The sequence below is a fragment of the Ascidiella aspersa genome, chromosome 2 (genome assembly GCF_963924565.1).
Source record: "Ascidiella aspersa chromosome 2, kaAscAspe10.2, whole genome shotgun sequence".
Taxonomy (NCBI): Eukaryota; Metazoa; Chordata; class Ascidiacea; order Phlebobranchia; family Ascidiidae; genus Ascidiella; species Ascidiella aspersa.
The window spans coordinates 18,568,060-18,580,518 of record NC_139448.1 but is presented as its reverse complement, the minus strand read 5'-3'; the positions used below and the strand labels follow the sequence as shown (position 1 = coordinate 18,580,518).

At 37.3% G+C, this 12,459-nt stretch overlaps 1 protein-coding gene across 1 annotated transcript; it reads right to left on the bottom strand.

The window, feature by feature from the left end:
- Nucleotides 1-1,860: 1,860 nt before the first annotated feature.
- Nucleotides 1,861-10,627, bottom strand: LOC146164178 (uncharacterized). Its single transcript, XM_083382478.1, has 4 exons — nucleotides 10,456-10,627; nucleotides 6,371-6,658; nucleotides 4,753-4,947; nucleotides 1,861-3,074 (listed from the first exon to the last, which is right to left on the bottom strand). The coding sequence occupies exons 2-4, from the start codon at nucleotides 6,618-6,620 to the stop codon at nucleotides 2,446-2,448; spliced, it is 1,074 nt and encodes a 357-aa protein (XP_083238604.1). The 5' UTR covers nucleotides 6,621-6,658; nucleotides 10,456-10,627; the 3' UTR covers nucleotides 1,861-2,445.
- Between the last annotated feature and the right edge of the window lie 1,832 nt (nucleotides 10,628-12,459).

Sequence of the window (12,459 nt, the reverse complement as noted above, 5' to 3'; positions counted from 1 at the left end):
TGAAGCACCCAATGGTAGCCATCATTTTAACACAACAACATTTCAGTAGGCTGACGGAGTTTTTACAACATATCAATTCAAAGAAAATAGGGGTGTTTTTTGGCTAATTTCATTGTTTTTATATCTATGTTATTTCATATTTGTTGAAGTTGTATAAAATTCCTTTTTAACTGATATATGGGTAACCTACTAGGCTTACTTATACAAGTAAGTTTTTTATATTATCTTGTACCTATAAGCAGTCAGTATACCTTCTTTATATGGTGGTGTTTTTGTTACAACCTACATTTTGTGTTATTGTGACACAAATTAGACTAGCCATTACCTCTTTTTAAGCAGCTAACATTTTGATATCGTTCAAAAGTTTTCAACTAACAAATTTTAATATAGTTAGTTTTAAATTTTTGATGTATGACGTAAAACATTTTACACATTTTCCCTATCCATTAAGTATGTTAAGAAATGCACCTGGTTAAAATGAATCTCCGTATCAACAGGTTTGTAAAAAATATTGCAAATGCAGGTAAAACTTCACTTAACAAAAACCATACCTATTCGAATTAAAACAAAATTATTGTTTAAAAGTCCACTAAAAAACAAACGAGCAAACAGACAAGATTTGGCCTAGGTCGTGTTTGTTGAGAGCTATCAACACAGGCAGAATATTTGTATAATGTATTCAATGTAAAAATATAGACACAACACCACTAAAGTTCCAAGACAGTTACTCTTTGCCACGCACTTGTCCTAAAATATTAATTTTTGCTTACCACAGCAAATTCGTTGTAAGATTTTGTGAAATTGTTCGAAACAGGCTAGTTTTAAACTTATGTAAGTGTATCAGATGGAGTTACAACGGATTCTTCCTGTCCCATCTTGCGAATCACACTGTCCCATCATATGAAACTCCGGTTTCCCAAGACGGGACACAACAACGTTTTTTCTAAGATGATTTAATAAAAAAGTTGAAAATCTAGAGGCAAAGTTATAAGAGTTTTTCAAGCGTTTATGGCAGAGGTATCAAGTAGGCATGATATTATTTAAAATTGTACAATCATTTAAAAAAACGTATCCCATCACGGGCAACCTTTCCCTACGTCGAGTTTTTAGAACATAATTGAAAAACATGACTTTATTTTTTGATCTTTAAAATTATGTAAATCTCCGTTATTACATCTTTTTGAACAGTAATATATTCGAACAAAACTCTTATTTTACTAAAATCAGTACAAAATTATATCTAAAGCAGGGGTCAGCAACCCACGACCCGCCAAAGAAAATCACCCCAACCGCCGTCAAGTATAAACAAATGGTTCTCGAACTTTTATGGCTTGCGGCACCTCTCAGAAATAATAAATAAATTGCGGCACCCCTACAAGATTTTTCCGCTCTAAAATATCACAATAAACGAAAGTGGACCAACAAACATCTACTCTACACAACGTAGGAAGTTATAATTGGATTTATTCCACTCTAATCTTACGCAAAAAGTTGTAAGACTTAAGCAAAAATTAGATTCTTAAATCCCTCTCTGCACCCTTGAGCAGTAAAAAATGGGTGCTGTTTAAAAAAAAAACAATGTTTTCTTGTCTGCTTTCGAAAGGAAATATAATTTAAAATTTGCTTTAAATGCTTAGTGAGCATAAGATCTCTTACTGCCTTCATCATCCATAAATTTTAAATGAAAACAAATTAAAAGAAAAAAAACAGCAGGTTGGTGTTTATAGAAAATTGTTATGTAAACAGTTTAGTTAAAATACAAGGTAAGAAGAATGGCCAAAATTGACACCAGACCTAGCATATTATCAGAATGGGCAATTGCATTTCACTGAAAAAATACAGCAAATACTGGTTAATACAGTGGAGCAAGAATTAAATTTGAGCTAAACCAAGTACGATAAACCTGGCCTGCGTGTTTAATTCTGCCGTTTTGCGGAACATTGCCCCAATAAAGATAAAAAAATGTTATTAGAAGTAATTTAGTTTAAATGTTTTTAGAAGTAATTTAAAACCACTTTTAATAAAGTTCACAATATTTACAAAAAACTCACTACATTTTTTTAAACAATTATATTTATATTTCCTTTGTTTACCGATAACAATTTAGTAAGCAACAAAGTAAACACACAAGGGGCACAACCATTACAATACTGTTTAAGTGCATTTTATAAACAAATATTATTTGAAATAATTTTAACAAATTGGATTTCCCGTGTGAATTTTGACATAGTCAAAATATAATCGCTGAAAAAATAAAGCATTGTGGTTTGTCCATTGACATCGGGTGAGGTAGGATTAAATCCATTTTGCTAAAGAAAAGCGGTCAAACTACCGATAAGGCTTTGCTAATAATTTTAAATAAATACTCAGCAACATAAACAAAACCATAAAAACTGTCTTAAATTAACGCCATTCTTAAAGCAATGTATGACCAAATGTCATATGTTAGGCTTTTACGAGAACACCGACTTCCCTTATTTCTGGTAACTGAAAGTTTGTACGTTCCACTTCGGTTCGTCCGCGCTGAACCGTTTTTTCATCCAGATAGTTAAGATCCCTGAGCCAGTTGAGAATGCGAATGGTTTTGTCCTGCTGCTGGCGGGACGCTTGTTCGCGACTAGTTGTGGGGTCAGGTTTCAGATACACTTCCTTCAATGGCAAGTGATTGAGCGACATCACCTGAACGTCTACCTTTGCTGATAACGATTCATCTAAAGGAGGCACGCGACCCTTCGAGCCTAAACTTCGTTTCTTAATTGCTGTGGCCGCATTTAGTCCCTTATTGAGATCGACCGGCTTTAGTGGAATGCTTGTGCTTTCTTTCGGACTTGGAAGAGAGGTCACCAACTTAGGCTTGAGATTTAATTTGGGTGTAAGGGGATTATTTTCCCTTTCTTGCGACGGGGAAGGAGAGCCCGAAGCCAGGCGACCCGCTTGCTGGACCTCGTGGAGTGTGACTTCGACTCGTTTAACAACCACAGGTTTTGGTTGTTGCTGTTGCGGTTGTTTTTGCAGTTGTTGCTGATTTGGTTCTGTTGACCTGCGCTGGTGGTACATGCGGCTGTGTTTGGGTGCTGTCAAAAAGACAAACTAAGTGTTTATTTCAAATTCACACAAACTGTTTTGTCCTTTTATCGCGTTACCGTACAATTTATAGCCACAGCAATTGTTCAGAACAAAGCAGTCTGTGAGCAGGGGCGGGAGCACGGGGTTATGCCCCACAAACTACATTTTTGCCTATTTTAACTTCGTAAATGCGAAAAATTTTAAAATGAAAGGTTACTCTCTACTCTGAAAATCCGAGTTTTTCCAACTTAAATTTCCGAGTTCTTCGAGAAAACATCTTAGACCATAAAAATAAGCTTAATATCTTGTTGAAAACTGCGTAATTTCAATCATAATTAGTGGCAAGTTAAACTAGTTAAACGATAACGTTTATGTGATTCCCGAAAGAATTTCTATTCCTTTTTTACTAATGATGGGCTATAGCACCGCGTGGGCTCAAATCTTAAATTGTAATTCGGCCAAATGAATCGATAGTTAACTAAATTTTTGAGATATTTGCGCGAAGCTATAGCGTATTTACAACTGTGAGTCGAAGTCGGGACTCGACGATGTCGGTTTATTTAGCTGAAGTCAGACTCGGGACTCGGTAAAATTGCCTTCCCGAGTCCACCGTGCAGATGCGCAGTAACAAGTTTCGAACTGGTTAAGCGGTAGGCCTTCATTGTAAATCGTAGGTGAAATAGCAGAGGATTTTCCACCCACGGATTGTTTGGTATGTGAGTTGTATAAAGTGCTGTATATTTTAGTAACATTGGAAAGGTAAAATAAAGGGCAGTGTAGACGCAGCCTGACTCGACTTTATTTTCTCCGCAGCCATGCGTTGCAATACCAATCTATTGTAACGATAGCACCACCTCGTCTCCAACTTAAATAACAGGAAAACCAGTGTGTATTTTTAACGTTTTACACCAACTTTAACGTGTGGTTTATGTGAAGTCATGTAGCTTTTGAGTTATTGTTCCTCGCAATTATTTCGGGCAATAAGAATATCATTTGACAAATTCGACCCCTGATCACTCCTCTAAGTTAAAAATTTAGTTATTTAAAACTAGGTAACTATCCTGAAACGAAACATAGGATCTCATCAGAAGCGAATAATTTAAAAGAACTTGTGTCTGCCAACGCAACTTATATTTTAACCTGGCGTCAACTCATGTGTTAACGACCCAATAAGTAATGCGATGTTTAAATTTAGCGACGTTTGCAAAATATTTCAAAAAACTTGTTTTGCGATAGGTGTATAAAAAAGTGCTCACATAAAGCTTTCACTAAGTTTTTATAGTTGTTATGTAATAAATATCAAAGCATAAAGTACCTATCAGGGATAATTTCTTAAAAAAATATAATATACGTAACAGTGACTGGGCGAAAAATTCGAAAAATAGCCATGCTTATTAAACAAAGCTTTGTATTTCTATTGATTAGAGATATTAATAGCTTGCTTTTAAAACTTGATGGAAGTTTAGATTAAATACGAGTTACAATACTAATTACAACACAAAACATTTATAGAACAACAGTTTCGGGTTAATACAAGTTACTAATATTAAGCCCGAACCGAAACTTTATAAACCCTAAAAGGTAAAAAATCTACTCCCTGGGTTGAACTGATAAACGCGTTTTTTGCCAAACGTCCACTGCTTAAAATCAAAAAACGCATTTCGCCTGTCATTCAAACTTTTTTACCTGGAACCACTGAAAGCTGTGGGAGCTGCTGGTTGTGGCTTTGCTGTCTTCCTGAGGCAAGCAATCGAGATCGAATCTGGGTGAAAATATGCATGTCGGATCCAGCACCGTAGAATGCTGCCATTGGGTATCCACTGCGCATGCGCGAACCCCGGTAATATCGGGGTGTGTAGCTGGTATCCGCTCTGTAGTTGCCTACAAGTATTATAACACTGGCGAACTTCGATAAAACCATAAGAATGCCAGCATGTGAGATACCAATTCAATTATGGATACCAACTCAAATTTTTGCACATTTCAAATCACTGTAAATCGGTAGGAGTTTGGTGAAATACTTTGTTAAGAAAAGGAAATGTGATAATTATGCCACCTTAAAGTTATGTTCTAAATGAATTTGATTTTTATAAAACAATACAATCCTTAATTGGCTTATTAGGCGTTTTGCGAAAACGTCATTTCATTTCATACAAAAACTCTTTTTAACACTTTTCATTTTGAAAGCCTTCTCACATACGAGTGCAACTCAAAACTAGGGTGCTTTGTTTCCAAGTGTCTCCTTAACTTGCTCGTTTTTTGTGCAGTAGGTCTCAACACTTGCACACTGTGTTTATAAAAAAAACTGCGAATATGAATCGTTATAGGCATCCTGAAATGATCTTAGTATACCATATTTCCAGAGTCTATTTGTCTTGACCACAAACTATCACTAAGTGCAGCAACCAAGATACGGGCAAACAACTAACTGTTATACAGTACCTCGTAGAATATGTAAAAATAAAACGGAATCCAGCAACAAGATTGATATGGGAATTACGTAAACGTTGGAATAATTCCAAGTTCGAAAAAACACCAAAATTATATATTAACAATTAAAATTGGATATGGTCACTATGCGACCAACATGTTCCGACAGGTTTAGGTCTAATTCCGTCGAACATATTCTTGATCTTTGGTTTTAGTATGTTATTGGGTCTTCCTCCGGCGTATTACAGATTGCTTGCCTTTAGGTGTCGTTTATTTGTAGGTCTTATTTTGTTGACACGTAAAAAGCGAGTGACAACCTTTTTATTTTTCTAAATTAGAATTGGATTTTACTCGTAAAAAAAACTCGTTATAAATATCAATGTAGTCCGGCACTCTACAGCATCTACAGGTATAGGCTACGTTTAAAGTTAGTTCTAGGGTTGCCAAAACAAGCTCTTTCGGTATATATTTAAATAAAAATAAACAAATATGCGTGTTAATAGAAGCGCGCTAAGCTTCTTTTAACGTCCATTACGAACATCATGCGTTTCCTTCGCGATCCTAATAAAACGGTTTCGAGGACCTCTCGTGGACTGCGGATCCCAGGTTGAGAACCATTGCGCTGAACCAACACATACGCTTATTGGGTCACCAATATATATTTAGGGTTTTGTTTAGAGAGGTTTTAATTATTTTCAAGGGAATTTATTACAACGATACTAAAAATTACTCCAGTTACTTCGATTATATCTAAATTCTAAAATTTGCAAATCAGTGTGCTTATTTTTTTTTTGCAAAAAATAAGATTGGTTATCCTGTTTTCTGTCCAATTAGGTCAGAAATGCTAACTGTAGGATTCTGTAAAACTTCATACCATGTCCAGCAACTGGAAGATCTGAGAAGTCTGGGCTAGCTGACTTATAAGGCAAGTGTACGGGTTCCTTCTTGAGCAGGTTGCTTAACCTCCCCGACTGTTGCGAATGCGCGTACGTCGGTCCTGGGCCACTGGAAGATACTGGAACCCTTATAGTGTTTTGGTGATGGTGAGCAGCAGAAGCAGTAGCAGTAGCAGTAGTGAGGCTGGGATATCCACGGTTTTCAGAAGGCGCAAGTCCGGTATGCATCGGGACTTGCGTCTTATGTGACAGAGGCTTGATCAATTCTGCAAAAAATACAATTAAAAACAGATAGTCTAAATACTACAGGCCCGTTGACCAATTAAGTTTGCTATAGTTTTTTTTATCTGAGAAATGTGCCGCGAAACGCGTTAGGGGAGACCGGGGCGTAAAGTAACACGGGTCGATTGTAACACTCTAAATTGCGCCACCCATGGACACACTAGAATCACGTGATTAACAATGCGCATGCGCCTTTCGGTTCATTTCCGCCATTGAAAGTTTGAGCAGGCTACGTGCAGTACAAACAAAGTTGTGGACAAAAACATATATTTCAGGTAAGAAAGTAACTTTTTTTCTTTTTTTAGTTTTTGTTAGTGTTGTTTAACCATTTAACTTTATAAATTAAAAAGCATACAATCGGATTTAGCAATTATTATAGTTTATTATTGCATACTTTATGAACTAGCCAGTTGACTGGGCAAGTGGTGAACGAAGGCAATTAATGGCTGACATGGGCCTGGGTCGGTTGTAACAAAATTGTCGGGGTTGGTTGTAACAAAATTGTCGGGGTTGGTTGTAACAAAATTGTCGGGGTTGGTTGTAACAAAATTGTCGGGGTTGGTTGTAACAAAATTGTCGGGGTTGGTTGTAACATTTAAAAGGTGTTACAACTGACCCCGGCGAAACAGTATAATGTACTAAATCTTTAAATATTTTCAGCTATGGTGAGAAACTTTAAACGAAAAACTGACAGAGGTACTACACCTGTGCAAGAACTTGCAAGAGCTGCCAACGATGTGAAAAACCAAGGAAAATCTATTCGATCAGTAGCAAAAGAATATTCTATTTGCCATGTCACATTGTCTAGATTTTGTAAAGCAAAACAGAAGTTAGAAGATAAAGGTTCAAATGAATTGCCTTCTGTTGGTTACCGCAGTGCTACTCAAGTATTCACGGAGTTGCAAGAAAAGGAGTTGAAGAAATATCTCTTGATGTCAGCGGATGTTTATTACGGATTGTCTCCAAAAAATGTAAGATATTACACTTACTACCTTGCTTTTTGTTTTTGTAGAATCGATGATATCATTTTTAACATAAGTTATAAATAGGCTGTACTTAAAATTTTGGAAATAAAGTTTAATTTTTTTTAGGTCCGAGAATTCGCTTACGAACTTGCAGTGAAATACAAGTGCAGTCATCCCAAGAGTTGGGAAGAGAATGGTAAAGCCGGAGCGGATTGGTTTACTGGCTACATCAAAAGAAACTCAACGCTATCAATACGAAGTGCAGAGGCAACGAGTCTGTCAAGGGCTACGAGTTTTAACAAACACAATGTCGGTGTGTTTTTCTCAAAACTAGACGGCGTAATATCAAAGCATAAGTTGAATGGTAACGATATTTGGAATGTCGACGAAACAGGTATTACCACTGTTCAAGTTCCTAACCGTGTTATCGCAAAACGAGGGTCAAAACAGGTCGGTGCTTTCACCTCAGGTGAGAGGGGCACGTTAGTCACTCTTGCCTGTGCAATAAACGCCATCGGAAATACAATACCGCCCATGTTTGTTTTTCCTCGGTCTCGATATGCCGATCACTTTGTTCGAGATGGTCCCCATGGCTGCATAGGATCCGGAAACAAATCCGGATGGATGCAACAGGACGACTTCCATATTTTCCTTAAACACTTCGTTAGCTACACTAAAGTCACAGTAGAACGAAAGGTTTTGCTTTTGCTCGACAATCATAGCTCCCACCGTACAATTGCAGCTATAGATTTTTGTAAGCAAAATGGTATCATACTTCTTTCGTTTCCTCCTCACTGCAGCCACAAACTTCAGCCTCTCGATCGAAGTGTTTATGGACCTTTGAAAAAATTTGTTAATGGTGCCAGTGACGCGTGGATGAAAATGAACCCCGGAAAAACCATGACCATTTATGATGTTCCTGGGCTTGTTAAAACCTCTCTTCCAATGGCAACAACGCCAAATAACATTCAGTCAGGATTCCGTTGCACAGGAATCTGGCCCTTCAACGCCGATATATTTGAAGAACACGAATTTTCTCCTTCACAGGTGACTGATCGGCCAGACCCAGCTCTTTTTGACTTATCTTTGCAGGCTCAACATGAAGAAGAATCGTCATCGTCTGGCAATTTGCCTCCAGCTAGGACATCTTTTTTGACTCAAGATGCTGAAGAAGCTTCGTCGTCTGGCAATTTGCCTCCAGCTCCCATTGGGACATGTTTGTTGTCTCAACATGGTCTGCCACCAGCTTTTCTGTCTTCGCATTCCACAGGATCGAACTTCTTACGTCAAACTCCATCAACTTCTTCTGTATGCGAGCCTCATTCTAAATTTAGTCCTGAAGAACTTCGTCCATTACCAAAAGCACCACCAAGACAAATAGTTGGATCCAAACGAAAAAAGATGCAAACAGAAATTTTAACGGATACGCCAGTCAAGAAAGCAATGGAAGAGGCGGAGAAACAGAAGCCTGCAAAAGCTAAAAGAAAAATAATTCTGCCCAAAAAGTCAACAAAAAACAAACAAAATAAATTTAAACAACCCAAGAAAAGGCGAGCCACGCTAACTGATTCTTCGGACGACGAAGAAAATTTCTGTTTGGTATGTATGGAGCATTTCCAAAATTCTAAAACAAAAGAGGTTTGGATTCAATGTGTCAGATGTCACTTGTGGGCCCACAAAGCGTGCACCCCCGACATGAATTATTCGTATTTATGTCACAACTGCGACTCAGATGATGAAAACTAATTTTTTTTATAACTTTGATAACCGTGCCATGCGAAGTTGTCTAATGTATATGCACAATTGCACACATGCTACGCACAATGTACAGTAGTTTACGATACGTTTAGAGAACGTATTATTTTTGCTAACTTTTTTCGTTTACCTTCGAGTTGCCAATTTGTTATCAGCACCAAAAACAACCAATTTTGTTTAAGCTAGTTTAGTAATCATGCCCATCCAAGCCTGCAGTTTCAGCTGTAGGCTTATTGAACTTAACAGTAATCGAAATTTGTTTGATTAGTAATCCTGTCCTTGTGCAACTCCTGCTTACACCCAGGTTGAGACCTACAGCTTGATAGTAGCCCTTTTGCTCTATCGTAGGCTAACACTTTGTTACATTTACCTTTTGAGTTTGATATTTCGTTGAAATATAACAATAAAAATACATTTCCAATGTGTTTACGCGGTTGTTTTCATTTGTTGCAATTTGCCCCATCAGGTGTTACAACCGACCCGTGCACGGGGCACATTGTACCACATTTTTTGTCTTTTTTGAAAGGTCATAACTTTTGCTGTGAACAGGAAATTTTTATAGAACATGTGTCAACTTATTGCTAAAAGATTGAATTTTTGTATGGCGAGGGTTTGATTTTATTTATTCAAAAGATAATCAAGTTACTAGATAATATGTCAAAATTGTATCAACACGCCCCGGTCTCCCCTACATACTTTACGCAATAAATATTTATGATAACTGTTTAGTAATTAGCCATAATGTTTTAGTAGAAAATCACACCATATTAACTTTGTTACTAAAACTTTTACCGCACATTAAATAGACATATTTCAAAAACTGTTAGTAATCTTCAGACTTTATTTTACTTTTTTGTCTGAACCTGAATAACTGTTTGACATCGCAGTAAAGATAAAGACTTCATTCACGGAATGCAATAAATGAAATAGATAGCAAAAATAGTACAAAATGTAACAAATTCTACTTAGTTGGGCTGAAAGTAACTTATGTTTACACTCCTTCTTGAAATTTGCAGAAGAACAGTGTTTGTCCACATTCATTATGTAAACACAAGCATTACCCTAGGTGTGCCTTCCATATGTTTTGATAACCCCAAACTTCGAGAGCAGATCACCAGCAACTGTGATGTCGTTCACCCGCAGCTACACTCAACCGAAAGATCCTAAATTTATTCAACTACAAAGCATACAAGAAATACAAGATCTTCTGCAAAAACTATATATCAATATAATATTTCATTTCTCTTGCACCTATAAATTGTATCCTCATAACTGAAGCACGCGACTGGTGAAACAGCTGAACAATGTGTGAATTGATTTGGCCACAGCGAAGACAGTAGTTGCTACGGATTTTGTTTCACCGCCTATTGAGAGCAAATTTTCTGTTCATGTTAAGTAAGTAATTAGATATGGTATGACCTCCAGGGAAGCGACGCTTCACGAGTAAAGATGTTTTGTGACGCATATTCGTTCACTAAATGTTTTTAACAGAACCAGCTAAAGGTAATTTTTCTTTGGCATTTTGGTGCTGTTTTGCCCGTTAAGCTATACTTATTTCAGTCAGATTCACCCCCCAATTGGAGACAAAAGTGAAAAATGGGTGTCGAAAACTTTTGCGGGGGCGATATGGGCCGGGCGATAGCGCATACTCTAAATCAGGGTTGTCCAAACTTCATTATCTGCGGCATGCGGAGCAATTCAATTAATCAAAGCTAATCAATTAATAAACAGTGTAGAAAGCGAGCATCTGTATTTATTAACGTGTTTGATGAGCGTGTTAAAAATGAACCTCTGTTTAAAAGCGGCATTCCATACTCCCTTTCCCCCCGTATGTCCTGCTAACGCAATCGGCAACTGACCCAGCTTCCCAATCCCAAATGCAATCGCTCTTATGATGCATAAGTTTAACGCGGCTGCTGGAACTATAGACTCGAACATTTTATCGCAATACTTGCAGACGTGTTTTTCACTTGAACCGGTGTGCAAGGTGTACCCTAGGGTTCACCAAAATATGCATGCGGTGCACCAGTACAAAAAAGTACCGTATACACGGGCACATTACAAGCTTTTAATGAACCATTCATATTTGACGTTCCGGATATTAGAACAAATATGAATATCTGAAAGGAAACAATCCATTTACGAGGGAATGCTTGTGCGAATCACAGAAAATCGGGACAAAAGTGGAAGATGCAAACGATCAAGTTGGAAAAATTGCATTGTTCTACAAGAGGATTATCATGTTGGAAATCGAAGATAATGTTTACATTAAAATACTCAGTCACTAACGATTCTTTAGGACCAATGTACTATCTTTTGGTTCCGGCCTACGCATTAACAATCCACAAATCACAATGTCAAAGCATGAGACATGTTTTTGATTGCAATGTTCTTCCTGCTGGTTGCGCATATGTAGCTATGTCAAGTGTAAAGAAGAAAGCAATCCTTGATTTTTGGTTGCACCCACATTGCGACATATTTGCGACCCAAAGTTTTACATGTTGCATAACTTGTCATTGTTCTTTCATATATGACTGTGTTTTATTACTTTGTCCCGTGGAAAAATTAAGCCAAAGATTTGATTCGTCGTTGCTTCTGCATTTCGACATGTACTACAACATTTTTTCATGATGTATAATAACGTGTCAGTTTTATTTCATCAGTTCAAATAAAGCAAGCGTCCTTTTTTGGTTCCCTAGCGCAGGGGTCCGCAAATACTTTTTGGCGCGACCCAAAATTGCTAGTACCGAGGTCTCGCGACCCAAATACTTCGAGTTGTTTTTAATGCGATAGCTTTTCTAAAAAACACAGTAATTTATTGTGTTTCTATTCATTAAGACAGATCTATATGTTAAGCGTTTTTAAAGAGAAAGGGTTCTGTAACACAACTGAAAAGAAGCCTTGAGTTTTACTGCTTTTGATGTCTCATTCGGATAACAAATATGATTTAGCAACCAATATGGGTTGCAGGCTTGCAGCCCCACCAATTCCCCGCCATAACCCCCCCTTCAACACACGTCCGCTATTGCGCTTTCTTAGTGCAATAATTACTGGCAAGGTGTGTA